This window comes from Pelodiscus sinensis, chromosome 21, assembly GCF_049634645.1.
Source record: "Pelodiscus sinensis isolate JC-2024 chromosome 21, ASM4963464v1, whole genome shotgun sequence".
In the NCBI taxonomy this organism is placed as follows: domain Eukaryota; kingdom Metazoa; phylum Chordata; order Testudines; family Trionychidae; genus Pelodiscus; species Pelodiscus sinensis.
In genome coordinates, this window is record NC_134731.1 from 7,357,884 (window position 1) to 7,385,197 (window position 27,314).

Genomic DNA, 27,314 nt, shown 5'->3' on the forward strand with positions numbered 1-27,314 from the left:
TGTTCTCCTCCTCTTAGAGATTCAGTAAAAGCAGAAACAGACAGCTTTTTGTTGAGACACCAAAATAAATGTTCTGGGGAGAAGGAAGTTATCCAATTATTTTCTTGGGTTTCCTGTGAAAATATTAAATGAAAAGTTATATCAATGGACTCATACTTGTTTTGGCGTGTTGCGGAGCAGTACTACAAAACACAGTATCTCACAAGCTTCAGAGGGGTAGCTGTGTTAGTCTGTAACTGGAAAAAACTTAAATGGCTATTTGTTGTATATTAAGTTGCTAGACTATTTGTTGTTTCTTAAGTTTTTCCAGTATCTCATAAGTTAGAATTCACAAGACTTTTGAAGATTAGATAACTAGATCATGACTGCATGACTTGAACATGCCTGGTATTTAGAAGCCCTTTAGATGTGTGCTGAGATGTGGACGGATGATGGATATAGTAAATGATCGCTTTCTGAAGCGTGTCAGTAGTCTTCGAAGGAATATTACACATCTGGCCCAGGCTGTAGTCACTAAGTTGGGAAGAATAACCAAATTAAATAGTTGATATATTAGTGTTGAGTGAGCACAATATATTTTGTGTATTAATGAAAGCAAAACCAGTTATTAGCAAAAGAAAAATTCATTACTTCACCTAGGCCAACTTGACAGGATAAGTAGATCAGGTATAAATAAAGGAGAGCACAATTCTTAACTGTGAGTATGTTAGAACAAATATTGGTGTATGCCCGAGATAATATTTATAAAGTAATAAAAACGAACCTTTAGCTCCAACATGATGATTCCTGGGTGCTTAGAGCTGAATTTTTCCCAATGTCTCATGAACGTAGCACTATAGAATATTAGACCTGGAAAAGACCACAAGAGGTTATGAAGTCCAGTCCCTTGCCATCATGGCAGAACCAAACACCCTCTAGAACATCTTCGGAAAAAATAGAGCAAAAGATTTGAAAGGGCATCTTTTACGAGAGCCTACGGCCTTGTATACACTGGCACATTGACACTGCAGTGCAACTTTTGTCAGGGAAAAACAACCAGTTTTGATGATAATTTCCACCCCTGCAGGAGACTTTTGTCTTTTCCCCTCCTTTTATTGTTGACAAAGAGCCAGTGTGGACTCTGCTGTTTGTTTTGTTGAGAGAACTGGCTTCAGCCAGTATCCCACAATGCCTGGCCTGATGGCTGTGCCCAGTATTTTGTGATCTCTGCTGCCCTGCAGGCATATGCCCCTCCCCTTCCAGAGCTCTGGGAAGCACGTGACAGCTGAGTGAGCTGCTCCCTTTGAGGAACACACAAAGAACAAATCTTTGGAGTTTTCCTGTTCTTTCCTGCACTAGGAGAACAGTGGCAGGCAGACTTTTGCTGCAAGGGGAGGGCTGGAGAAACTGCAGTGCTATTTTGACATTCTTTAGCATGGAGAGCTCACAGACGTACGAGAGAATCCCAAGAAACATGAGAATCAGCTTTGCCTTCCTGCAACACAGCACTGTGTAGGTTGCTTACCCACATTGCTTTGCTCTGTCTGTTGAAAGGGTGCTAGCAATGTGGTCTTGACTTGTCAGCAATATGGCCGTGAAATGTTGACAGTGGGAAGCAGAAAAAACAGCTTGACTGGTTTTCACTTTTGGCAACAAACCTTCCCAGTGTAGATATAGCCTAAGAAAAACAGTAAAATCCTCAGCGTCTTGAGTAGTACTTGCATAGTAAACTCCTCAGCGTCGTGGCTATTTCTAGTAACTATTGTAATACAAATAATACATTTAAAATCACCCTCCTGTTTACCAGGGGTTAAATGCCAGCAGAAGAAAGCAAGAGGAAGCCATAGAGAAAATGTAAAAGGAGCAGATTAAGTGCACTGTTTTCACTCTTTTGAAGATTTCTCGGGCCTTCAGGCCTGTGTCCAACATGTTAAGAGTTTCAGTAGGTGTGCAACTATGCATGATGTTAAGCAGCATAGAGGAGGAATAGGCATGTTACAAGGAGAACAGTTATTGAACTGAACTGTTGTCCACATGCCCTTAAAATGGAAGAGCTTTTTCAAATGTGTTAAATTTGTCTTTTTTTTTCAGTAGTAGAGAAATACACTGGTGTAGGGGATCAATAAGGCAAGAGGAAATTTTGATCTTTTTCAGTTTCATATTGCAGTCAGGAATGGGCAGTGGCAATGTATCTGCCAAACAGCAAACACAGTGAGGGGGGAAAAAGTAATCCAAAATTCCAATTTTTTTTAAGTCATGGTAGCATTTTGGACCCTTGTGACAGAGTGTTTATACCTCCAGATGATTAACTATTTGATACAGTGACTACAGACTTAAGTTCAAGCTTACATAAGATCTCACCCATTGGCATAGAACAGCTACAGGAGAATCTTGCAACCAGGCAGCTGTATCAGTGTAGCTGTGAGGTCTGAAGTGTTGACCTACCCTCTGTGCTTCATGGCATTAGGTGTCTGTATGCTGCAGGTATCCTTCTGAGTGAGATCTAGAACAGAGATCCTGACCACTTATGGTATGCCTGCACTGAAGTTACGAGCATGCTTCCCAGTCTGGGCAGACAGACCCACTGTTAACTTCTCTCAAGTTAGTGGGCACAAAATAGCTGGGCAGCCATTGTGGCATGGGAGGGGACTCTGGCTAACCACCCAAACTTGAATCCAGGGAGTCAGGCTGGCTTGGGTGGCTTGTCTAAACCCCTGCATGTGCCACAGCATTCACACTACTATTTCGAAAGGAGTAGCTCAGAGAGGGCCAGCGGCGCATCTGCCTTCCTGCCTGGGGAGGCTCACTCCCAGCTGCAGTGTAGAGGTACTTTTATCTTTGCCCCTCCCTTGATTGTTGAGAGAGAGCCAGTGTAGATTCTGCTGTTTGTTTTGTTGAGAGAACTGGCTTCCACTATTATCCCACAATGCCTGACATGATGGCTTTGCTCAGTTTTTTGTCATCTCTGCTGCCCTGCAGGTGTGTGCTCCTCCCCTTTCAAAGCTTCAGTGAGCTGTTTGGTTGGGGAAACAAAGAAAAAATCATTGGACTGCTCCTGTTCTGTCATGCACTAGGACATAGGAGGCAGGAGACAGATGCTGTGCTGCTTTGAAATTCCTCAGCTCTGAGAGCTGTTGTACCTCGGTGTTTTCGTACCTCGGTACCTTCGGTGGTCTGGATTGTCAGTGTCAGCGTTGTCTGGTCAGGGTCGTCCTGGTGCATTCCTGACAGGACCTCTGCTCTGTTGATAAACTTTCGGCTGCGTGCGTAACAATCGGTACTCCCTTTATCTAGAGTGTTAGACCCTGTGCACTTGGGTCAACACAAGAGATCTCTGAGAGGCCCCGGAAACGACAGATGCAGGCAAGGTTTGAAATCAATCGAGCAGGTTTATTGTCAAATGCGAAGCTCTACCAGTTGGTAACAGAGATCAGTACAATGTTACACCACTGGGCAATATGGCCCGCGTTGACAAGGTACCAACACCGGGCAGGCCTATTGCCATATATCAGATATTAACAGCACTTAGTCAAAGTTAAGTTACTATGCATTTTGTAAGTTTAGGCAATGACACCTGCCGTTCAGGCGCCTAGTGTGCCCCCCCCACCCCCCCAAGGTCGGCCGGAGAGCATCCTCGGCGGTGTCCTTTTATAGACAGGTACAAACAACTTACATCATTTCTTTACGTACCAGGTTGCCACCCTCTGTTGACTAGTTACCACCCCTCACCTTATGGAAGGGGGGCTTGCTTACTATCCTTCATGCTGTCAATTTTGACCTGGGCCCGAACCTAGGTCGGTATGTGCATTCGTTTTTGTACTAAGACATTTCTTATTAAGATGTTCCATTACTCCCCTTTGGCTTACAGTCTGTACCCAGTGCCTCCCTGTGTCTTTCCATGCTCGACCTAACTTACACAATTATCAATAGGGCTTCTTTCTTGGCTCCTGTGTTACTGAACCAAAGTCTTGCTCACTAGATTGCAGGCCTGTTGCTGTTTCCATGATACAGGCCTCTATTTAGGCCTGCAGACTCCACGTTACTGACCCTCAACTTACTACAAGAGCTACTCGTGATGCTGGTCCCATGAGCTTAGGAGAACTCAGGAGGGAATCCCAAGAAACCCGGGGATCAGATCTACCTTCCCACAACACTGCAGTGTGGGATGCATACCCACAATGCATTACTCATGCTGTCTTTGATGGTGTAGACATAATGTGCTGACAGAGAGCAAGTGTGAACACCCTCTGGCAATTTTTGTTTTGTCAACCTAAGTTTTGTCAATAAATGTTGGTAGTGTAGACAGCTTAATATCTCACCACACTGTTTAAAGTGTTAGATTTTTATTCCTGCTTTCCTAGTCAAATTCAGACTTTCCTAAATTCTTATAAATACATTATTTGTAGATCACTCTGTGATGAAAGCCAAAAGCTGTGGAGGCCGGGGGCTGTGATGGGGCTGGCTGGGCTGACAGAGAGTAGCATTCTAATGCCAGGCACCTGATCACAATACCACTCATTCAAATTTGGAGGGGTTTGGTGACAGGGACATGGGTATCAGGCGGGTGGAAGGAGAGGAAACCTGAGGAGAGAAGAGGAGGTTCAGGCAATGGTGGAAGGAGGCCAAATCTTCCTCTACATTCTCTTAAAGATGCTATATAAATTATAGCAGAAGTGCTAATGGCGGCTGTAGTTAAGGTTGCCAAATTATAAATTGTTTTAATTACTGAAGCAGGTAAATCTTATGAAAAAGCAGCCAATACTCGTCCAAGTACTTTCTTAGTCAAATGTAAAGTCACTTTAATTCTAGCATATTATATGCAGCCAATTTACATTTATCAGATAAATGAAATTTCTTGTTACCACAGTAATTGAAGATTTAAATTGAGCATGGTATGCTGCCTTTTTTTCACTTAACCAAGCAGGAAAATCTTAAATATAATTCATTGGGGTTTGAGTGTGTTTCTCTTCTGTGGTGCTTTTACAGTAACTACAGGTTGGACCTCCTGCCATTAGGCTCCTGGGCTGTCTGGTCCAGGAGCATCCGTGGTCCTGCTGGAGCATGCATATTGCTGGACCAGAGTGTACCGGTTTTCAGAGGTGCAACCTGCAGAAGCACCAATATAAGCATTTGGAAATAGACTGGAATTGCGTGATCCTAGTCTCTTCATAAGTGTCTGGAGTTGTCATGCGATAGAGAAGAAGGACACAAATTGGGAAGACAGAAAATGAGGGGATTTGGAAGCATAAGTCTGAGATGTAGTTAAAAAAATAGAAGGGAAGTGAGAAGTTGCAGCAAGTTACAAGATAAAGCTGTTACCCTGAAGTTCTCATTTGACACTTTATACTAATATTGGCATTAGGAGAAAGGGAAGGAAGAAAGAAAATTAAATCTTTGGAAATGTACCAAGTTGCTTTTTTATTGAATCAGAAGTCTATGTAATATTGCTCTCAATCAATGCATTCTCTTGTCAATGTTAATGGATTGGAATATGGCCTGAAGCTTATAGTCCTTCATGATAGATTATAGACCACCGCTGATAAGGTTCTTATCTTGGTAACTACTAGGTTGGTGGACTGGGAGTTCTTTCCTTTGCTCTGTTTCTGCTTAGTAGACAGAATATATATTCCTGTTAGTGTGATTTGAAAAGAGCTCAATATAAGTAATTCATATTTACCCCTCTGGTTGTTTTTAATGAAGCTGATCTTTATGTAAATACTGACCATCTGCATAAAGCCCCAATCTCTGAAAACTGTTCCATAGCCTTAATTATTTTTGTTGCCCTTCTCTGTACACTTTCCAGTTCCTCTATATCATTTTTGATATGGGATAACTAAAACTGGACCTTGTTCAATTTGAGTGCACCATGATTTATATAGTGATTGTGATATTTTCTGTCTTATTTTCTATCACTTTTCCTAATAATTCTTAACCGCCTGTTAGCTTTTTTTTAATGACCACTTCTATGCAATGAGTGGATGTTTTTGGAGAGGTAGCCACAATGACTCCAAGCACTTATTCTTGGGTGGTAAAGAGTTAATTTAGAAATCATCATTGTATGTGAATTGTGGGAATTATTTTTTTCAATGTGCATCTCTTTGAATTATCAGTGTTAAAGTTTATCTGCAGTTTTGGAGCCGAGTCAGAGAACTAGATAAATGGATGGAGGATGGGTCCATTAATAACTATTAGCCAGCATGGCGCAGGGATGGTATCCCTAGCTTGTGTTTTCCAAAAGCTGGGAATGGGCGACACGGGATGGATTACTTGATGATGATCTGCTCGGTTGGTTTCCTTGGGGCACCAGGCCTTGGCCACTGTCAGAAGACAAGATACTGGGCTAGATGGACCTTTGGTCTGACCTTCATTATGGTCTTTCTTACATTCTGTAGTGAACATGTTGAATAGCTCAGTTCCTAGTACAGCTCTTTTGGGGATCCCAGTAGTCACCTTCATCCATTGTGAAAACTGGCCATTATCCGCCTCCCTCCCCATCTTTCAGCTAGTTACTGATCCATGAAAGGACCTTGCCTCTTATACCACGAATACTTAGCTTGGTTAAAAGCCTTTGTTGATGCACCTTGTTAAATGCTTTCTGAAAATCCAAGTATGTTGTATCCCTGGCTCACCTTTACCATAAAATGGCCATACTAGGTCAGGCCAGTGGTCCATCTAGCCCAGCATCCTCTCTTCTGACGGTGGCCAATACCAGGTGCCCCAAAGGGAATGAACTTATCTAGGTCTTTCTGATCTCTGTTATTGTCTTGGCTATCACAACATCTTAGGGTAAAGAGTTCCATGTGTTCATTGTGTGTTGTGTGAAGAAATATTTCCTTCTCTTTGGTTTTAAATCTTCTGCTTATTAATGTCATTTGATGACTCCTAGTTCTTGAGGTGTTCACCACTCATAATGCTTCCTTGTCTATTTTCTCTACACTATTCCTGATTTTATAGACTTCTGTCATATCTCCCAAAAATCATCTCTTTTCCAGGCTGAAAAATCCCAATCAGATAAATCTTTCTTTATATGTAAGCTTCTCTGTACCTCTATTAATTTTTATTGCCCTTTTCTGTACCTTTCAAATTCCAGTATTCTTTTTCTGAGATAAGGTGACCAGATCTGTAGATGGCATTTGAGTTGTGGGCATACCATGGATTTATATAGAGGCAATATATATTCTGTCATCTTAGCTATTACTTTCCTAATGATTCTCAAGACTGTTATCCACTCAATGTGCAGCAGCTGTTTTGGGAGAACTATCCACCATGACTCCAAGTGTAGCCATCCCTAGGCAGGTGCAGGGTCTGGGACAAACCCCCTACCCCTTCCCTCCGCACTTTCCCCCAGGTCGTGCCAGGCCTCTTCCTACCCCCTGCTCTCCCAAAAAGAATAGCTCTCATGGCTCTCATGTAGTCTGTAGTGAGAACTGATGCAAAGAATTAATTTGCTTCTCTGCAATGGTGTTGTCTTCCTGGGTGCTCCTTCAAGAACTTTGTCCTCTCGCAGCCCCACGAAGGGTGTAGCTATGGATTGGCCTGGGTGGGCGATGGCCCACCCCCTTAGCATTCAGAGCCACTCAGATTTGAGTAGTAAACACCCTGCAGCCTGCGTCCTTCCCTCCCTGTTGACAACTCTCTGTTCTCAGTCGGGCGGGTTGGGTGGGAGAGGTGCGGAGCCCGTCAGGCAAGCAGCAGCACAACACACTGGGAGGAGTTGAGCCCAGGTTGGTTCTTTTCCTCTTCCTCTCTCTCGCTCGCTGGAGTGCACATCTACTCTCCCGGGCTGCCCTGCCCTGGCCAGCTGTCGTTGTGTCACAAGATTCTCCACCCACACTGTGAGGGCAGGATGGAGGGAGCTGCCAGGTCAGTGGCACTGAAAGTTTGACTCTATCTGCTATCACCCCACAAAACGGTCAGTGTTGCAGAGTAACTGGACATGTAGATAGTTGCTTTTAGTTTCCCAAAGCCTGCAAAACATCAATAAAAAGTGGCTGTTTTTTGTTTTGGGTGGTGGTGCGTTAATGTGCTTTTCCTTCCACACAGCGGCACATGACAGAGGGAAGCCTGGGATACACATGTGTGTGGCCTACTCCTATCTGCTCCTCTCCTTGCTTCTGTGCTTGCTTCTACCTTGGTTCCTTTTCTCTCCCCTTTTTTTCCCCCATTGCCAGATCCCAGCCTACAGGCCAGTGGACTAGCTAGGAATGGAAATTTACCTAGTAGGCACAGTCTGTTGTGGCCCGCCCATTCAAAAGTTGAGACCCACCCAAATGTCTATTCTGGGCTACACCACTGGGCCCTACTGCCTGTTTGGCAGGTTTCCCTTCTTTGATATACTTAAAAACGTAACTGTTCATTATGCTCCCTCCTCTGGAGTTGTAGTGACCTATCTAACAGAAGCAATGGTGATACTGTGTGTGGAACAGCTGGGGGAGAGAGGCAGGTAAGGGGTGAAATTCCTTGCTTTCTATGGAGCCTTTCTACATGAATTCCTTACATGTTTGAAGGTGATGGTGGGACAGAGGGTCAGGTATGCAGAATCTCTTGCCTTGTTTCCTGTTCTGCACTCTTATGGAGGTTGGGGGCACTCTAGAGCTGTGGAGGTTATTCCTTGGGCTCCATTTGCTGTGCCCAGATAAATGTTTAGGAGAGAATTTTCTAATGAGACCGTAGTGTTCTAGTGAGGCTTTCCACAGAATCCTGCTTTCTCTCAAGATATAAAAATTGGGAATGACTATGTAGTCAGCAACTATTATGCAAGTGTGAAATTTAAATGTTGCTTTATGCTCCAGATGACAATGCCGTCACCAGTAGACCACCTAATTATATGTCAGGTCTTGTTTTATCAGTATGATACGCAGCGGCCATAGCAAGCAAAATCCTTACAGCAAAACTATCTGTTCACGGCAGCGTTTATGCTGTCAAAACAGCTTCTTTTGTTTCCTTATCACCTTATTTCTCATTCCTTTAAAACCCTGTTTTTAGTTTAAACAAGATGTATGAAATTTAAAAAGCATTGCTTTCAACCAATAATGTATATGAAAATAAAAGCAAAGTGGTGACTTCTCATCAACAGAGTTATTCATGAAGGGGTAGAGCTTTAATTGAAATGTGGACCATTTTTAAATTGGTGAGAAATATTTTGATACGTTTGTGAATTCTCAGTGATTTAAGGACAAGTTGTAATCTTCAGGGACATGGTTTGGAATTAAAATTTCTGTGGTGTGCGGTATGCTTTTAATGCACACAAGCCCCAACCCTAATAACTATTCAGGCATATATGTTATTTTTAGCTTGCTGATTTATAGACCTTTAAGAAGGGAGATTGCTCAATCTTATGAAGTTGATGAAAGATGCCCTAGTGGTAAAGTTTTGCATTCAGTGCTGCATACTTTGTGTTGTGCCTTCAGTGTGAAAAATAGCTCTCTTCTGCAGTACAATGTCACTGATGCATGATCTGGGTCGTGTAGTCTTTTAATGGCAGAATAGGGTCACAAACCTGTCTCCGTCTGGCACGGCCTAGGGATGGGAATTGCAGTTAAAGTTTTATTTCTCTCTTAGGGTGTAAATGGAGAATGATTAGAACACATACTTGGGTGAGGAGAGACTCAGGATTTTGGTGATACAGGTTGGTCCTCCCTGGTCCAGCACTCTTAGATCCTGACTGATCCTGAATGAGGGATTTTGCTGAACCATGGGAGGTCATTTCTGTCACCCCTGCCATCAGCCCCACAGCCCAGCTCTGTTCCTAGGCTGGCTGCCGGCCTCCAAGCTGGCTCCTTCCTAACATTGCCTCAGTCGGGCTTGCAGCCCCACCTCAACGGGGCTGCTGGTTCCCCTGCTACCCACTGCCCTCTCGGCAGCCTGCTGCCATGCTGGGCTGCACTCCTGGCCCCACTGAGGGAGCCCACTGCCATGCCAGACTAGGCTCCTGGCCCTGCCATGGCAGCACGCTGCCCTGCCAGAGACTGCTGACGTTCGCCGGCCCAGCCAAACTCTCATGGCAAGGCTCATGGCCACCAGCCCCCTTGCAGCGGACTCCCGGCCTTCACAGGTCTCTGGTCTCCAGCCCTCCATTGAGACTCTGTGGTCCACGAACATCTTGTTGGGTAGGACAAAAGATGTTGCTGGAGCAGAGAGTCCCTGGGTACGTCTAGACTACATGCCTCTGTCGCCAGAGGCATGTAGATTAGGCTACCCGACATAGTAAAATGAAGCTGCGATTTAAATAATCGCCGCTTCATTTAAATTTACATGGCTGCCACGCTGAGCTGACAAACAGCTGATCAGCTGTTTGTCGGCTCAGCGCGATAGTCTGGACGCTCCCCTGCCGACATCAAAGGTATTTGTCGACCACCCAGATAAACCTCATCCCAGGAGATTTACCTGGGTGGTCGACAAATACCTTTGATGTCGACACCCACGCGTCCAGACTATCGCGCTGAGCCGACAAACAGCTGATCAGCTGTTTGTCGGCTCAGCGCGGCAGCCATGTAAATTTAAATGAAGCGGCGATTATTTAAATCGCCGCTTCATTTTACTATGTCGGGTAGCCTAATCTACATGCCTCTGGCGACAGAGGCATGTAGTCTAGACATACCCCCTGTTTAGAGAGGTTCAACCTGTAGCTTATAAATAAATGTGCTTTCGAAAAATCTGCTAAAACTATTCCTACATTGACAAAGGAATGGTCTTGGATACAATAATTATCAAGTTTAGATATGGGCTAGTTTAATTTGTTCATGGATAGAAACAAAACACTTCATTCCCTCAGTTCCATTGGTTTTTACTAGTTAAGTAAGCAGGAATTCTTAACATGCTATTTAAATTCAGGATTAAGGTGGGGGTAATGCTCAGATGATTTTAAGGTAAAGAAACTGATGTAGTAGGAATCAAAACGCCATAATTCTGTTCCCGCCTTCGCAATGTACTTGTTTTAGAGAGGAGGTTGAAGTACCATTTTTTAGACCAACTTCTTTTGGAGAGAGAGAAGCACATGCATGCGCACAGGCACATCCCCAACCAATGGCAGTTGGTCAATTAACAGGTATTCTTTCACCTGCCTTTTGTGTGTCATATCCTGGGTCTCACAGGGCTATAGCTACATGCATATTCACCCACTTTGGGATTTGGCCAATGGACCTTTTCTGTGCCTGACGTCAGTTTTAGAAAATGGATATAGAATACATAAGAATGGCCATATTGGGACAGACAAATGGTCCATCTAGCCTAGTATCCTGTCTGCCAACAGTGGCCAATACTAAATGCCCCAGAGGGAGGGAACGCAACAGGTAATCCTCACATGATTCTTCTCTTGTCACCCATTTACAGACAGAAGCTAGGGACACCGTTCCTACCCACCCTGGCTAATAGCCATTAGCGGACCTAACCACCACGAATCTATCTAGCTCTTTTTTTAACCCTGTTAAGTCCTAGTCTTTACCACATCCTCTGGCAAGGAGTTCCACAGGTTTATTGTGGTCTGAGGGAAGAAAAACTTCCTTTTGTTTGTTTTAAAACTGCTTCCTATTAATTTCACTTCGTGACCCCTAGATCTTATATTGTGGGAATAATAACGTTTCCTTATTCACTTTTTCCACATCAGTCATGATTTTGTAGTCCTTTATCATATCCCCCCTTAGTCTCCTCTTTTCTAAGCTGAAAAGTCCAAGTCTTTTTAATCTCTTTTCATGTGGGACCTAGTCCAAACACCTAATAATTTTTGTTGCCCTTTTCTGAACTTGAACCTTTTCCAATGGTAAATTACAGGGTATTGAGATGTCATTTTGTCAGCCCACTTTGGCTTCCATTCAAAGGAGGCACTGGAGCACAGGAGTTAAGCACAAGCTGAATTAGAATCTTGAAGAACTTCATTAGAAAGACCCTGGAAGTTTAAAATGCTAAAATCAAAGACTAGCTCTTCAAGGGAGAGAAAGCCCCTGTGCATGTAAAAAGAGGACCCATCAATCCTTTTGTCATGCATGGTAGACAGGTGTAAATATGCTGCAGTAGAGACATCAGCTGGTAACTTTTGCTGTGGAGGAAAAACTGATTTTTCCACTGCTGCCAAAACCTCACCATAATATCGTTGGATCTGTTTTTTGATTAATGGTCTATGTATTAAATTATCACCTACAGGTTTATATTATGAAGAAATGTGTTTTACATAGCACGAAAGCAGATCTTTTTGGTAAATGAAAATGGTGCTTACATGAAGCACATTTGACTAGCTCAGTCACACTTACTACATGTTTGCAACTATCAGTTACAGATCACTTCTACTCAGACCAAATTTGCATATCATGCCAGCTTGTTTTCCTGTAGCATTATAATTATCAGTGTTGCCTTAGTAAAATATCTGGAGATATTTAAGAGTAGGTTAGATAAATGTCTATCAGGGATGGTCTAGACAGTATTTGGTCCTGGGGCGGGGGCAGGGGCTTGGACTTGATGACCTCTCGAGGTCCCTTCCGGTCCTAGTATTCTATGATTCTATGATAAGTATTACAGTATTCTGTTGTGTTCAGAGACTATTTATTCAATTACAATATACTATTTGTTATGGGGCATGGTCACTGAAGACCCCTTGGGGCTGCTTCGTGGTGTGCTGATAAAGCCACTGATATTCACCACCTTGTCCTGCTGTGCCAGGAGGACCATACCCCGTCACACTACTGTGTTCAGAGAATATTCAGTTATAATGACTTATGTACTCTTTTTTTGTCCTGCATGATTTTTACTCCTTTTCTGCAAGATTTTCCCAGATGTCTAATGACAGCTAATAAATTAAAGAAATTGTGCAAACACTTTATCTAGCACTTTCGTTGTAAGACAAAGTGATGTGCTTTTGAAGTTTTGACTTCTCTATGAAAGAAATTCTTGATAGTGATGTTAACACTGATGTTACATTTTCCTGGTCATCTTCCTTAATTGTAATTTCTTTTTCTTAATACAGTTACAGATGTAGAGCTAAAGCGTCTGAGAGATGCTTTCAAGAGAACTTGTGGACTCTTATGTTACATGAGCCAGCAGTGCTTCATTAAGGAAGTGCTTGGTGATGGAGTGCCTCCAAAAGTTGCAGAGGTAATTATAATCTATCTATATTTATATGTTTACTGTTTTCCTCAATGGAAACTTTACTACTCATTTTTTCTGGCTGGGGGCAATTGGTATCTGACCAGAATTCTGACTATCCTTGTTGCTTAATCAAGCCAGCGCAATAGCTGTCAAGTGACAATGAGGTACAGGTTGAACCTCTCTAATCCAGCACTATTTTTGGTCTGGCAAGATCCGTGGTCTGACGTGATTTTAGTTAGCCAGATGTCCTCTTATGGGTGTGTCCAAGTTTCCCGTGGTCCAATAAAGTTTGTTTACAGCCACCAATCCTGGCTCTCACCGTTCTGTGCTGTTTAGCTCTAATGTACCCTTAAATGTCTTCTAGCAGCAGTGGAAATGTTGGTAATGCTACTAGACCATATTGACCTTCCATGTTTCGGCAAACCACATGTTAGAAAAGGAGTCAAAATACTAGACTGATGTTGATTTGGGTGGGGAGCTTAACCCTTAGGGCTCTCATGACAAAGAGATTTTCTTTATTTTCAAAGGTACCCATATTTCTGGTTATTCCAGAATTCTATTGGCAACTTAGGTATCTTAAAACATTATTAATCAAAGAAGATGACTTAACTGTATTTGTAAACACACATGCATAATACAGGAAAGTAGCCAGGAAAAAAAGTGTTTCATATATAAAAATAGTGTAAGCTCTCTTCCCCACAACAAACACCATACTGCCGTCTTGTGCACTAATGTGCATATTCAGAACAATGTTTTATTTTACAGTGTTGAAGTGCTTTGAGAGAGAAATTAATAAAATACTGAATGCTGGAGGAAAAAGAATAAAATTAGCCAGAAATGTAAGCTGAGTCTTGCTTCTTGTCATTTCTAATATGTCTTTTTTTTGTCAACATAGTAGACAGTACATAAGCTCATTTAAAAAAAAAAAAAGAGAAAATCCTAGAAATGTAGGGTTGAAATGGATCTGAAGAATTCATCAAATTTGGTCCTCTGTGCTGAGGCAGGGCCACATAAACCTAAACCGTTCCTGACTGGTATTTATCCAAGCTGTTGTTTAAGAGGGCCAATGATGGTGGCTTAACTACCCTTATATTAGAAAGTTTTTCATAATAGCTAACCTAAATCTCCTTTGCTATGGATTAAGACCATTACTACTTGTCCTGCTGTCACTAAACACGGAGAACAATTGATCACAGTCCACTTCATAACAGCCCTTAACATAATGGGAAACTGTTATCACAGACCTCTTTTCTCAAGACTAAGCATTCCGAGTTTTAATAGTCTCTTCTCTTAGGTCAGGATTTCTAAGTCTCTTATCACTTTTATGGTACTCCTCAGGATTCTCCAGTTTGTCCACACCTTAAAGTGTGATGCCCAGAATTGGACAGAATATTCCAGCTGAAGTCTGAAAAGTGTCGACTAGAGCATGACACTTACCTCCCATGATTTACATATGATAGTCATATTAATACACCTCAGAACGTTAGCCTTTTTCTTGCAGTGGCATCACATTGTTGATTTGAATTGTTTGTGATCCACTATAGCCCCCAGGCCCTTTTCAGCAATTCTCCTTCCTAGCTCGTTACTCCCTATTTTATAGTTGTGCTTTTAGATTTTGCTTCCTAAGAGTAGTTCTCTGCACTTGTTTTTATTAAATTTTTGTTGATGTCAGACCCTTTCTCTAATTTGTCAGTGGCATTTTAGGTGCGCCTACACAGCAGGGCTTAATTCAAAATAAGCTATGCAAATTGAGCTACGTCAATTGTGTAGCTTATGTTGAGCTTTGGTGCTGTCTACACTAGGGATGTAAAATTTTAATTAATTGGCAATTTGCATCGACTATTCGATTAGTTGATAAGGGCGCCTCCGCTTTTGAAGTGTAGCAACAGCCCAGGGCTGTTGCTACACTTGAAAGGCAAGAACACTGCAGGGAGCATGGGGCAAGCAAAGGACTCAAGCAGTCCCCTGCTGGCCCCCGTGGTGCTTCAAAGCGGAAGTGTCTCATGGAGCCTGGGTTCAGTGCGGGAGTCCCCGGCTGACCCCAGGCTCCATGCGGCGCTGCCACTTTGAAGCACCCTCTCCTTCCCCCCCACTGCCTCTTTCTGATAGAGGCAGCAAGGAGACGGGGAAGCAACTAGTCAACTAGAGTGTCGACTATCCGATAAGCAGAGGTTCACATCTCTAGTCAACACTACACTTATTTCGAAATAGAACACTCTTCCTCCGACTTGGAGTGATAACTACTCAAAATGAGGGTTACTGGAGTCAGAGTAAGAAGTCCTTCAGCTTGGCAGTATTTCGACATTATGTTCTTTTGAAATAATGCTTGTTACTTTGAAATAATTTTGCTGTGAAGTCGTAGCTGTGACTCCTAAACCTGTCCTCCAAAGTGTCTGTAACCCCCTCTGCCCAGTTTGGTGGCCTCTGCAAATTTTATAAATATACTCTTCTCTCCTTACCAAGTCAGATGAAAACTTTGAGTAGTCCCAGATTCAAGACTGACTACTCTGACCAACATTCTGCTATCTGACCCGCATTATCAGTTTGACAACAAGCTCTTTGATAGACTGTACTCAGAATAGTTATCAGGCAGTTGTGGACCCACTTCCTAGTAGTTTTATCTAGATCACATTTCCTTTGTTGGCTTATGAGAATGTTGTGGAACTATCAGCAGTAGAGAAATCCATGGGTCTGGACTTAATGCATCTGAGGGTACTGAGGGAGTTGGTAAATGTCAGTGAGGAGCCTTTGGCCCTTATCTTTGAAAAGTCGTGGAAGTCGGGAGAAATCCTGGATGATTGGAAAAAGGAAATGTACCGTATTTTCCGGCGTATAAGACGACTTTTGATGTTAAAAAACATCCCCCCAAAATCGGGGGTCGTCTTATATGCCGGGTATGCGGCTTTGCAAAGCCTCGGGGGAAGCCGGCGGCGGGGCATCCTTTGCAAAGCCCCTTCCCAGCCCCTCCTGAGAAGGTTAGTTTTTTTAGTATTTATAACAGTATTTATTTAATGACTAATGTAATATCAAAAAACATAATTAGTAGGCCAGAAGAAATCTAGCCAGATGTCATTTTGTAGTACTAATCAATTAATATCATTTTAATATAACTGAATTTTCTTTGTTCTACTCAAATATTTTAAAAAAATACTTATAAAAATTGCCATTGAAATGCTTTACTCGCAAATACATAAAAGCTGTATTTCTAACATTAACTTTTTTTTTAACACACACACACACACACACACACACACACACACACACACACTTGGAATCGTTTGAATAATTTAGTCAGTAGTAAGTTGGTCAATAATTAGATTGTCTGCCTTCAGTTTTTCATCTAAGCACTATTTAGTTGCAGAGGCCCTTCATACTGGCATTTCCTAACTTTTGAATGCTTGACGTTGCATTCTTCACAGAGTTTTTAAAGGACTGTTTTTAGGTGTAATTTTCTAGGTTTTTAAACTACCAAACTGAAAACACAAATTCCAGCATGTGGAATTAGATGGAGACCTACATGGCTTTGCAAAGCCGCGGAGGGGCTCCGGCGGCGGGGCAGCCCAGGCGCGCCTGGGATGCCCCGCTGCCGGCTTCCCCCGAGGCTTTGCAAAGCCGCGGAGGGGCTCTGGCGGCGGGGCAGCCCAGGCGCGCCGGGGCTGTCCTGCTGATGGGGCGTCCTCAGAGGCTATGCTCCCGGTGTCCCTGGTGTGCTGGAGACGGTCCCCAGCAGACCAGAGGCACCGGGAGCAAAGCCGAAGCGGCGGCAGGGTGCCGCGCTTCTGAGGCTTTACTCTGGCAAAGCCTCAGAGGCGCGGGACCCCACCGCTGCTGCGGCTTTGCTCCCGGTGCCTCTGGTCTGCTGGGGACCGTCTCCAGCACACCAGGGACACCGGGAGCAAAGGAGGCAGAGGGGCGCTGGGGTATAAGACGAAACCCTATCTTTTAACTAAAAAATTAGGGGGTCGTCTTATACACCCAGTCGCCTTATACGCCGGAAAATACGGTAGTGCCCATCTTCAAAAAAGGGAAGGAGGATGATCCAGGGAACTATAGGCCTGTTAGTCTTACCTCGGTTCCTAGAAAAATCATGGAAGGTATCCTTAAGGAATCCATTTTGAGGCACTTGGAAGAGGGGAAAGTGATTAGGAATATTCAGCATGGATTCACAAAGGGAACGTCGTGCCTGACCAATCTGATTAGCTTCTATGATGAGGTAACTGGCTCTGTGGACATGGGAAAGTCAGTGGATGTGATATACCTTGACTTTAGCGAGGCTTTTGATACGGTCTCCCACAATGTTCTTGCCAAAAAGTTAAGGGACTGTGGATTGGATAAATGGACAGTAAGATGGATAGAAGGATGGATAGAAGGCCGGGCCCAGCCGTAGTGATCAACGGCTCCATGTCAGGATGGCGTTCGGTTTCTAGCGGAGTGCCCCAAGGTTCGGTTCTAGGACCGGTTTTGTTCAATATCTTTATTAATGACCTGGATGAGGGGATGGATTGCACCCTCAGCAAGTTTGCGGATGACACTAAGCTAAGGGGAGAGGTAGATACACTCGAGGGCAGAGATGGGGTCCAGAGTGACTTAGACAAGTTGGAGGATTGGGCCACAAGAAATCTGATGAGGTTCAACAAGGACAAGTAAAGAGTCCTGCACTTGAGACGGAAGAATTCCAAGCATTGTTACAGGCTGGGGACCAACCAGCTAAGTAGTAGTTCTGCAGAAAAGGACCTGGGGGTTACAATGGATGAGAAGCTGGATATGAGTTGACAGTGTGCCCTTGTAGCCAAGAAGGCTAATGGCATATTAGGTTGCATTAAGAGGAGCATTGCCAGCAGATCCAGAGATGTCATTATTCCCCTTTATTCGGCTCTGGCGAGGCCACATCTGGAGTATTGTATCCAGTTCTGGGCCCCCCCACTACAAAAAGGATGTGGACGCATTGGAGAGGGTCCAGCGGAGGGCAACCAAAATGATTAGGGGGCTGTAGCATATGACCTAGGAGGAGAGGCTGAGGGAGTTGGGTCTGTTTAGTTTGCAGAAGCAAAGAGTAAGGGAGGATTTGATAGCAGCCTTCAACTTCCTGAAGGGAGGTTCCAAAGAGGATGGAGAGAGGCTGTTCTCCGTAGTGACAGATGGCAGAACAAGGAGCAATTGTCTCAAGTTATGGTGGGAGAGGTCCAGGTTGGATATTAGGAAAAACTATTTCACTAGGAGGGTGGTGAAGCACTGGAATGGAGTACCTAGGGAAGTAGTGGAGTCTCCATCCCTAGAGGTGTTTAAGTCTCTCGGCTTGACAAAGCCCTGGCTGGTTGATTTAGTTGGAATTGGTCCCGCCTAGAGCAGGGGGCTGGACTTGATGACCTTCTGAGGTCTCTTCCAGCTCTATGGTTCTATGATTCTAAGTATAATTAATATCAAGATCTATCACATCTACTGCTTTTCCCCTATCCTCAGCAATTGTGTCAAAGAAGTAAATAGGGTGATTTGACCTTATTTGTGTTTGACTAATCTATGCTGGCTCTTCCTTGAAACTCTGTTATTCTCAAGGCAATTACAAATTTTTCAGTAATTTGTTCTTTCCAGTTATCAAGATTACGTTGACTGGTCTAAAATTCCCCAGGTTCTCTGTTCCTCTTTCTAGGAATGGGGTAGTATGTTTGCCCTTTTCTTGTTCTCCATGAGTTCTTAAAGATCATTGCTAATGGTTCTGAGATTGCTTCAGCCTGTTCCTAAAGTACTTTAAGAGAAGTTTTATCAGGCCTAGCCAATGTGAATTGATCTAATTTACCTAAATGTTCTCTGTTTTGGCTTGCATTCCTCCCCCCTTGTTAATATTAATTGTGTTGATTAGCTGGTCACTATTAACATTTTGTGTGTGTAGACTTAAGTAGAATGGTCATTCAACAGCCCAGCCCTCTTGGTGTCATCAATTTAGTTCTCCTTCCCTTCCGACTAGAGAACCTGTTTTCATTTGTCTAGCATGGTAATATATACTAATGCAAAAGGTTTATTTATCCTGTCAGATATGACAGATTTTTCTTTTACATCAGTCTCTCAAGATTACTCCAAGAGAATCCCCATATTCATGAAGAAACAGCTTTCTTCTCTTAGGGTGCGTCTACACTGCATCGTTATTTCGGAATAACTAGCGTTATTCCGAAATAGTAATGCAAACGTCTACACTGCAATTCTGTTATTTCGAAATAATATTGAAATAAAGGGCAGCTTTTTCCGACTTCTGGAAATCTCATTTCATGAGAAATATCTCCTCTTCCGAAATAGCTATTTCGAAATAGCTGCAGTATGGACACTCCACTGCTGCTATTTTGAAATAGCTCCTCACCAGGGCCATTGTAAGTCATTACTCCCTAGTGCTTCTTGGGGCTCTAAATCGAGAGAGTGCATCCACATTAGGGGAGCCTGCCTCGGACTAATTTTGAGGCTTCCTTGTAGTGTGAACACTCTATTCCAAAATAAACTATTTTGGAATATATCTTCCGGAATAGCTTATTCCGAAATAATAATAGAGATGTAGCCGTGTTAGTCTGGTCTTGCTGAAACAAAAGACAGGACTATGCAGCACTTTAAAGACTAACAAGATGGTTTATTCCGAAATAAGTGTGCAGTGTAGACGTACCCTGAGAAATCTGTTTTTTTTCTCTCTTTTCTTTCCCAATGATGAAAGCATAGAGGCTACGTCTACACTGGCCCCTTTTCCGGAAGGGGCATGTAAATTTCATGAGTCGTCGTAGGGAAATCCGCGGGGGATTTAAATATCCCCCGCGGCATTTAAATAAAAATGTCCGCCGCTTTTTTCCGACTTTGAAGTAGGAATAAGAGCCTCCGGAAAAGGGTGCTTTTTCCGGAGGATCGGGGCCAGTGTAGACGCTCTTTTCCGGCTTTTTTAAAAGCCGGAAAAAAGCGGCGGACATTTTTATTTAAATGCCGCGGGGGATATTTAAATCCCCCGCGGATTTCCCTACGACGACTCATGAAATTTACATGCCCCTTCCGGAAAAGGGGCCAGTGTAGACGTAGCCAGACTGTTTTATTCAATTTGATGGTATATTCCGAAGTTTCTTATGCAAATTGTTAAATGTTTGAGAGGAAATAGTTACATACATAATACACATTAAAAACGTGTATGACTTGCTCTTCATTTGAAATAGCTCTCTAATCCTAACTTCCAAATATATAGTCAGGATGCTTTCACTATTAATACCCTATAAAGTGTTTGGATAGTAACAAACCTGTATCTTGTCCTATGAGTTACTGGGTTAAAATAATATTCCAAAAATTGCTTTGTCAGATTGCACCTCTCATTCCCTTTACAGTACACTCTTAAGAGTTAAACTGTTGTCCTGTTGATGAGCTCCGTGATCACAGATGGCAGTGGGTTTTGTTTTCAAATAATGTGTGCTGCTTGTCTTCGTTTTTTTTTTAAATCTTTGCTCACTGGCACAGACTGCGTCATGACTATCTTATTTTAACTTGCCTGCCACCTGACAGCAATTCTCAGGTTTCAGTCAGTGAACCAGCCAAGATCAATGCAGGAACTGGGATTATGTTGGCTAACTTGACATGACAAATGCTGAAACCTTGGCACCTCTAAACTATGTTGCGTTAAAATGTCCAAATATGCCTACTATTGCCTGAATGGCAATTATACTTTAGGTGATACACTTGTGACTCATCTCTGTGAACTGAATGCCTTGATTAGATTCTTCAAACAAAATCAGCGCCTGGTTAAACCTGCATTTTAAAGAAGTTATCTCTTTCATGGCTCGAAGTGGGAAAGGCAAGCAAAATGATTAGTTACCATTGATAGAAATGATGTGAAAGTTGACATCAGTATTTTGACTATCAATTACTCCACTCGCACAAGTAGCAGCAGTCTGTATAAATGCTCTCTAAAGATTCTAACCCATCTAATGAACCATGTAGGTCTCCATCTAATTCCACATGCTGGAATTTGTGTTTTCAGTTTGGTAGTTTAAAAACCTAGAAAATGACACCTAAAAACAGTCCTTTAAAAGCTCTGTGAAGAATGCAACGTCAAGCATTCAAAAGTTAGGAAATACCAGTATGAAGGGCCTCTGCAACTAAATAGTGCTTAGATGAAAAACCGAAGGCAGACAATCAAATTATTGACCAACTTACTACTGGCTAAATTATTGAAACGATTCCGTGTGTGTGTGTGTGTGTGTGTGTGTGTGTGTGTGTGTGTGTAAAAAAAAAAAAAAAAAAAAAAAAGTTAATGTTAGAAATACAGCTTTTATGTATTTGAGAGTAAAGCATTTCAATGGCAATTTTTATAAGTATTTTTTTAAAATATTTGAGTAGAACAAGGAAAATTCAGTTATATTAAAATGATATTAATTGATTAGTACTACAAAATGACATCTGGCTAGATTTCTTCTGGCCTACTAATTATGTTTTTTGATATTACATTAGTCATTAAATAAATACTGTTATAAATACTAAAAAAACTAACCTCAGGCAGTCAGGTTGAGCAGAATATCATTTCTCATTAAATAGTTGACTTAATTTGTTTAACAATGTTTGTCCATGATTAGTATTTATCTTTTTCCTGCTTTCTTGGAAGTCCTGTATGAAGCATGCCTATGATAAGGTTTCAACTTTGCTGGGTGTCATTCTACTACAGGCAGTCCCCGGGTTACATGGATCCGACTTGCATCGAATCCCTACTTACAAACGGGGTGAGGCAACCCCGCACTAGCTGCTTCCCCCCAGCAGACCAGGGAGACGCGAAGCTAGCGCCCCCCCAGCAGACCAGGGAGATGCGAAGCCGCTTTTCTCAGCAGACACCTCAGCTTGAGAATAAAGGACTGAGGGAAGTGAGGTGTGGGAGAATAAAACTGAGCTCTGGAGAAATGTTTGGCTAGAGTTTCCCCTACAATATGTACCAGTTCCGACTTACATACAAATTCAACTTAAAAACAAACCTACAGTCCCTAGCTTGTACGTAACCCGGGGACTGCCTGTATACACAGGCCATGGAATTAACAGACCTGTCTACCAGTGTTCTATATAAGCTGAGTTCTTGGCAGCCTCCAGGAGAGATTGAAATGCTGCCCAGCTGATTAGCAGAGTGCCCACAGCCAGCATCATGTGTTTGTTCTGATGGTGCACATCAGCATGTGCCTTAGTGCACACTACAAAATTTATTCTGCACATACGTGGAAAAACTAGCAGGAACACTGCTCTCCATATAGCATCAGCTCACAGTGTGTCTCACTAGTTTTCTTATAACAGTGTACACACCTGAAACTTAAACTTAATTTTGTACTGATTCCTAGGAAGTCTTATCACCTGGGAAGTCTTGTTAGCAACTACCATATGACCTTTCAGATGCCAAGTCACACCCTCATTGATTAAAACCTTGTATAAGAAGCTTAAAACAAACTTCCCATCCCATAGTAGTTTGTTTGAGAAACTTAAATTTTCACCCTGTCATGGGACCCCCCCCCCAGTGCTTTATGAAAATGGTCTTATGAATATGCGTAGTTTGAAGATGCTTTAGACAAAATAAAATTTATGTGCTCCATGAAGTAAAGTTACAGTCTGTTGAATCTGTATATCCTATGTTTGTGCATGTATCATTCTTGTATGTGAAATTAGAAATTAGAAGTGATAATCTCTTTGTAATTCTAAGGCTACGTCTACACTGGCCACAATTTCCGGAAAAGCCATGCAAATCAGGTAAGTCAGGATAGGGAAATCCGCGGGGGATTTAAATATCCCCCGCGGATTTAAATAAACATGTCCGCCACTTTTTTTCCGGCTTGGGGAAAAGCCGGAAAAAAAGCCTCTAGACTGGCGCGATCCTCCGGAATAAAGCCCGTTTCCGGAGGATCTCTTATTCCTACTTGCAAGTAAGTCCTACTTGCAAGTAGGAATAAGAGATCCTCCGGAAAAGGGCTTTATTCCGGAGGATCGCGCCAGTCTAGAGGCTTTTTTTCCGGCTTTTCCCCAATCCGGGAAAAAAAGCGGCGGCCATGTTTATTTAAATCCGCGGGGATATTTAAATCCCCCGCGGATTTCCCTATCCTGACTTACCTGATTTGCATGGCTTTTCCGGAAATTGTGGCCAGTGTAGACGTAGCCTAAATGTGCTAGTAAGGGTCATTAGAGATGCTTTGGAAACATAACTCAGTACTTATAGCAGTGACCTGTGCTTGGTCGTGTTTATCTTGTATCCCAAACTATGGCTGGTCCTAGAAAGATATGTGGCCATGCCACCTGGTATTGGAATCCATCTTGAACCTGGAATTTTCCCATGGAATAGGGGGTGCTGAACAAAGGTTTCCCCCCTAGGGGTAAAGTCTATTTAAGCAGCGGGAAACCATCAGTCCTTTGAAACTGCCTGGGCCACCCTAAGAGGATACAAAGAACTTTGAAAAACATGTAGACCCAAGTAAGAGTAAAAATCAACTCTGGCTTGAAGCTTTTAACTGAGATAAGAGCAGCTCTTCAGGGTAAGAATTTGCATGTAACAAGTTGCTTAATGGATTAGAACTAGCTAAGTATTTTTTGCTCATTTTAATTTATTAACTTACTTTGATCTGATTGTTTCACTTGCAACCACTTAAATCCTTATTTTTTACTTAATAAAAACACTTCTTTATGATCAAGCCCAGAGTAAATCATTTACTACCTGGAGGATGGTTAGCAACCACCATGCATATCTCGTTTGTTAATTAAAGTGGGCAGATCTTATGAGCTTTCACTGTGCAAAGCTTTTACACAGAGCTAGCTGCATTTATTTGGGGTTTTGGTCCCTTGTAAGGGTTAGTTTCCTGGGTGCTGATCCCTTACAGTTGAGCCCTCCTGGTGCTGAACTATCCAGTGTGTCCGTGTGGCTCTGCAAGGGAGCAGTAACCAAACTCTGTGGTTTGGCTGGGGAAGACCAGAGGCTCTAGTACAGCAGGACTGTGTGGTGGGGATCCCCACAGGCAAGGAAGGTGGGTGTCAGTGGTGAGATCAGCACACCAAGGGGACAGCCCCGAGGGGACTTCTGTGATTCATTATGCCACACACCCACTATAGGATCCTCTTCTTTGCTCTTGTTGGGCTTACATTGTACACTCACTGTTTTATTCTACATCTTAGTGTTTGAACCTTCTGATTAAAAGTTGCTCTTGAGTTAATTTTTTTTCTAATGCTCTACTTCCATGGTCCCCAACACGGTGCCCGCGGGCGCCATGGCACCTGCGGGCGCATTTGCATGCGCCCACCAGGTGCTCGGGGCTCAAAAGGTTGGGGACCACTGCTCTACTTCCCTGCCCTCAATGGATGCAACTAAACTACCAAAAAATTAAGTAATAAAAATATTATTGGGGATTATGGATGTTAGCTATTGGGTAATAGAATAGTCAAGTAACTACATGAAATCTTGGTGGTTTCTTGACTATTCTATAGTCCCTGGGTTGGGGAGGCAGGCAGCCAGTACAATCCAGCCCCACTCCTGAGGAACCCCCTACCATTGCGGCAGCATGGGGTGCCAGTTGGGAGCCGGTCTGTGAGGAGAGCCAGTTCAAAAACCAGCTCCCCGCACAGACCAGCTGCTTGCCACCCTGCGCTGTTGCCTCTGATACAGGAGGCTGGTGGGGATAGGTGGGGGAGGCTGGAGCTGGAATCCCCCCGGGCAGAGGCTGCTTTGCCGCAGCCTCCTGTGACACCTCTTCCTCCCCCCACACACTTCTGCCTCTGATAGAGGCAGCAGTGTGTGGAGGATGCTGGGCGGCACTGGGGAGCCAATGCTGGAGGGAATTGGCTTTTAAGCTGGTTTTCCCAGCACCGGGTCCTGTTCTCTTCTCCCTTCTTCCCCCCTGCAACCCCGAGCTTGGGGCAGCAAGGGGGCGGGGGGAATGCGAGTAGTCAACTAGATAAACCAGGAAGCCTAGGATTATCGGTTAATCGTATAGTTGAGTACTCTTTTTACATCCCTATTGGGAGTATGAGATGGGTAAGGTGCTGTTTCCATTAGGAGTGGATATTAGACTTCATATTCATACTAGACTCATTCTGAAGGTCATATGACTTTCTGCTATAGGTGCATGGACTAGTGATTAAAGCAATCTCATAAATAGCATGCTGTCAGGGTTGTTTGGTGTTCTATGATTTGTAAAATGGTTTTGCCTTTTTGAAACTGTCCAGAGAATATAACCTATTATCAGGTAAGGCCCATCGATGACCGGACAAAGTCATTTTGCATAGATTACACTTATAGGAAAGTTCAATAAATTAAATACATGTCATAGAATTTTTTATTAATGTGCTTGCAAAAGGGAAGTAAAAGAACAGTTTTAAATGCGTAGGATTTCAACTTCAAACATCATTCATTTTATTAATTACTATACATACTGTAATAAATTTAAATCAGAAATTTGTAAAGATTCCATTACTCTTTCTGTAACTAATTTGAATTATTTTGTGATTTGTAACAGTAACATTTTTCTTTGCACTAAAACGACAAGTGAATAAGCTAATCAATTTTAATTTTGTTAGCAAGTATTTTTTATCAGCTCAAATCATAATAGTCTTGACTTTTTTCTGATGGAAAACAAAAATAATTATTTAAACCTTTCACCCAGCATATTCTGGTGTAAAAAGTAGTGCATTCAGCTAATTTGAGGCAGGATTGTTTATGCAAAATTTTGTAGCTGCAGGTAATCCTGAAGTATGATTTTGTTTTGCACAAACAAACTCACTCTTGAAAATATATAACCGATACTATGATGTACAGAAACTGGACATTACTAATTGTTGGAGACAAAAGTACAAATTTGAGAAAAAGATTGAGTTTGACCTTCAGCTGTTTTCTCATTACCCATACAGCCCGATCTGGGATGTTCCAAACACTGCACTGTGGTACCACTAAAAAATGTAGTAATGTAATAAGAGGTGAAGAGATGTATGCATTTGTCTGACTACATGATAAACATGTTGTTTGACCCTCATTTGCCCAGTTAAGGGGGGGAGGGGGGGAAGTCTTCCAGGAGAGCAAAAATTGAACTTTGAAAGTGAGCGTTACTTCTGCTCATAGACAAAATCTTTTATTTTTTTATTGTATTTTGTTAAGCTTTACAGTATTAGCTTGTCTTCTCTCACCTCCCTAATTTTCTCAGAAGATCACAGATAAAGGGGATTTGGGTAAAAAAATGTTATTTGGTTAAAGGGTTACCACATTTAAGAGGGGTAATTGGCTAATACACCATATAAGGGCTGAGTAGGCATCAGGTTTTGTTAAAATAGCTTTTAAAAGAAATATCTGAAGTGTTAGTTTAGAGAGAACTAAAATAAAGTATTGAAACAGACCATTGTAAAAGACTCTTAAGAGGTTTATGTGAAAAGAATAATGGAGACTTTAAATCTTGCGCTCTCTGTTTTTGAAATTCGTCATATTGATGCTCAGTGGTAGCTGGAATCCTATTATATGTGACACTGTCTGCATGCATATTTATTATGATCAGATATATTATTGAAGATTCAAATAAAAATGTGGGTACGGAAGTTGTTGATTTATTCTCTTGTAGATGTTGGAAAGAAATGGGAAGTAAATATTTACAGAAATGAAGAGTAATACGGGCATAAGAAATAAATATAATGAAGTTTTATTAGCCTGGGTTTAACAGAAGTATTCAAGCCATGATAAGAAATATATAATTAATAGACTAATATAATTTCCTTGCCTGCATGCAACTAGGTAGGGGAATGTTAGAATAAAGAAAGCTATACTGAATGTTGACATTCTAATGGTGTACACTGAATCAAATTTGAATTTTATTGTTTTGCAACTCCTTTACCTTTGAGCTTTAAGGCTAATCTTAAATCTTTCTCATGATGAATTTTCAGTAATCTCTCTTGGTTCTTTTAACCTTGTGATCACACCTCTTGCAATCATTAATTCTCTTAACTTGTTACATATCCTTTCTCCACTATTATTGGCTTTCAATATCTCTACTCTCGGTCAAACTCTGAATTTTAAACCTATTAAACAAGAGTTTAACTTGCTTTGTTTGCTAACAGAATATTTCGCATGAGAGAGAAATGTAGTGAGACTCTGGGGATAAAATTTTCATAACAAAAATCTAGACAGTCAGCTCCCATTAGTGATAATGTGAACTGGATAGATCAAATGCAATGCATAGCATTGAAAATCTAGGTCTGTGTCTGGAGGTATCTACTTTGTACATTTGTTGAAATAGTAAAGCCAGTGTGTTACCCTG

At 42.3% G+C, this 27,314-nt stretch overlaps 1 protein-coding gene across 4 annotated transcripts in view; it reads left to right on the top strand.

Annotated features, from left to right (window-relative positions):
- The window catches only part of USP32 (ubiquitin specific peptidase 32), a 180,106-nt gene that overhangs the window by 26,907 nt on the left and 125,885 nt on the right, over nt 1-27,314 (top strand). For 3 of the 4 annotated variants that reach the window (XM_075904739.1, XM_075904740.1, XM_075904742.1), the window contains exon 2: nt 12,935-13,062. In XM_075904739.1, coding sequence (XP_075760854.1) covers nt 12,935-13,062 — 128 coding nt within the window. Of the gene's footprint in view, nt 1-8,281; nt 8,423-12,934; nt 13,063-27,314 lie in introns of those variants that run through there. The other variant, XM_075904741.1, reaches the window with a different exon arrangement.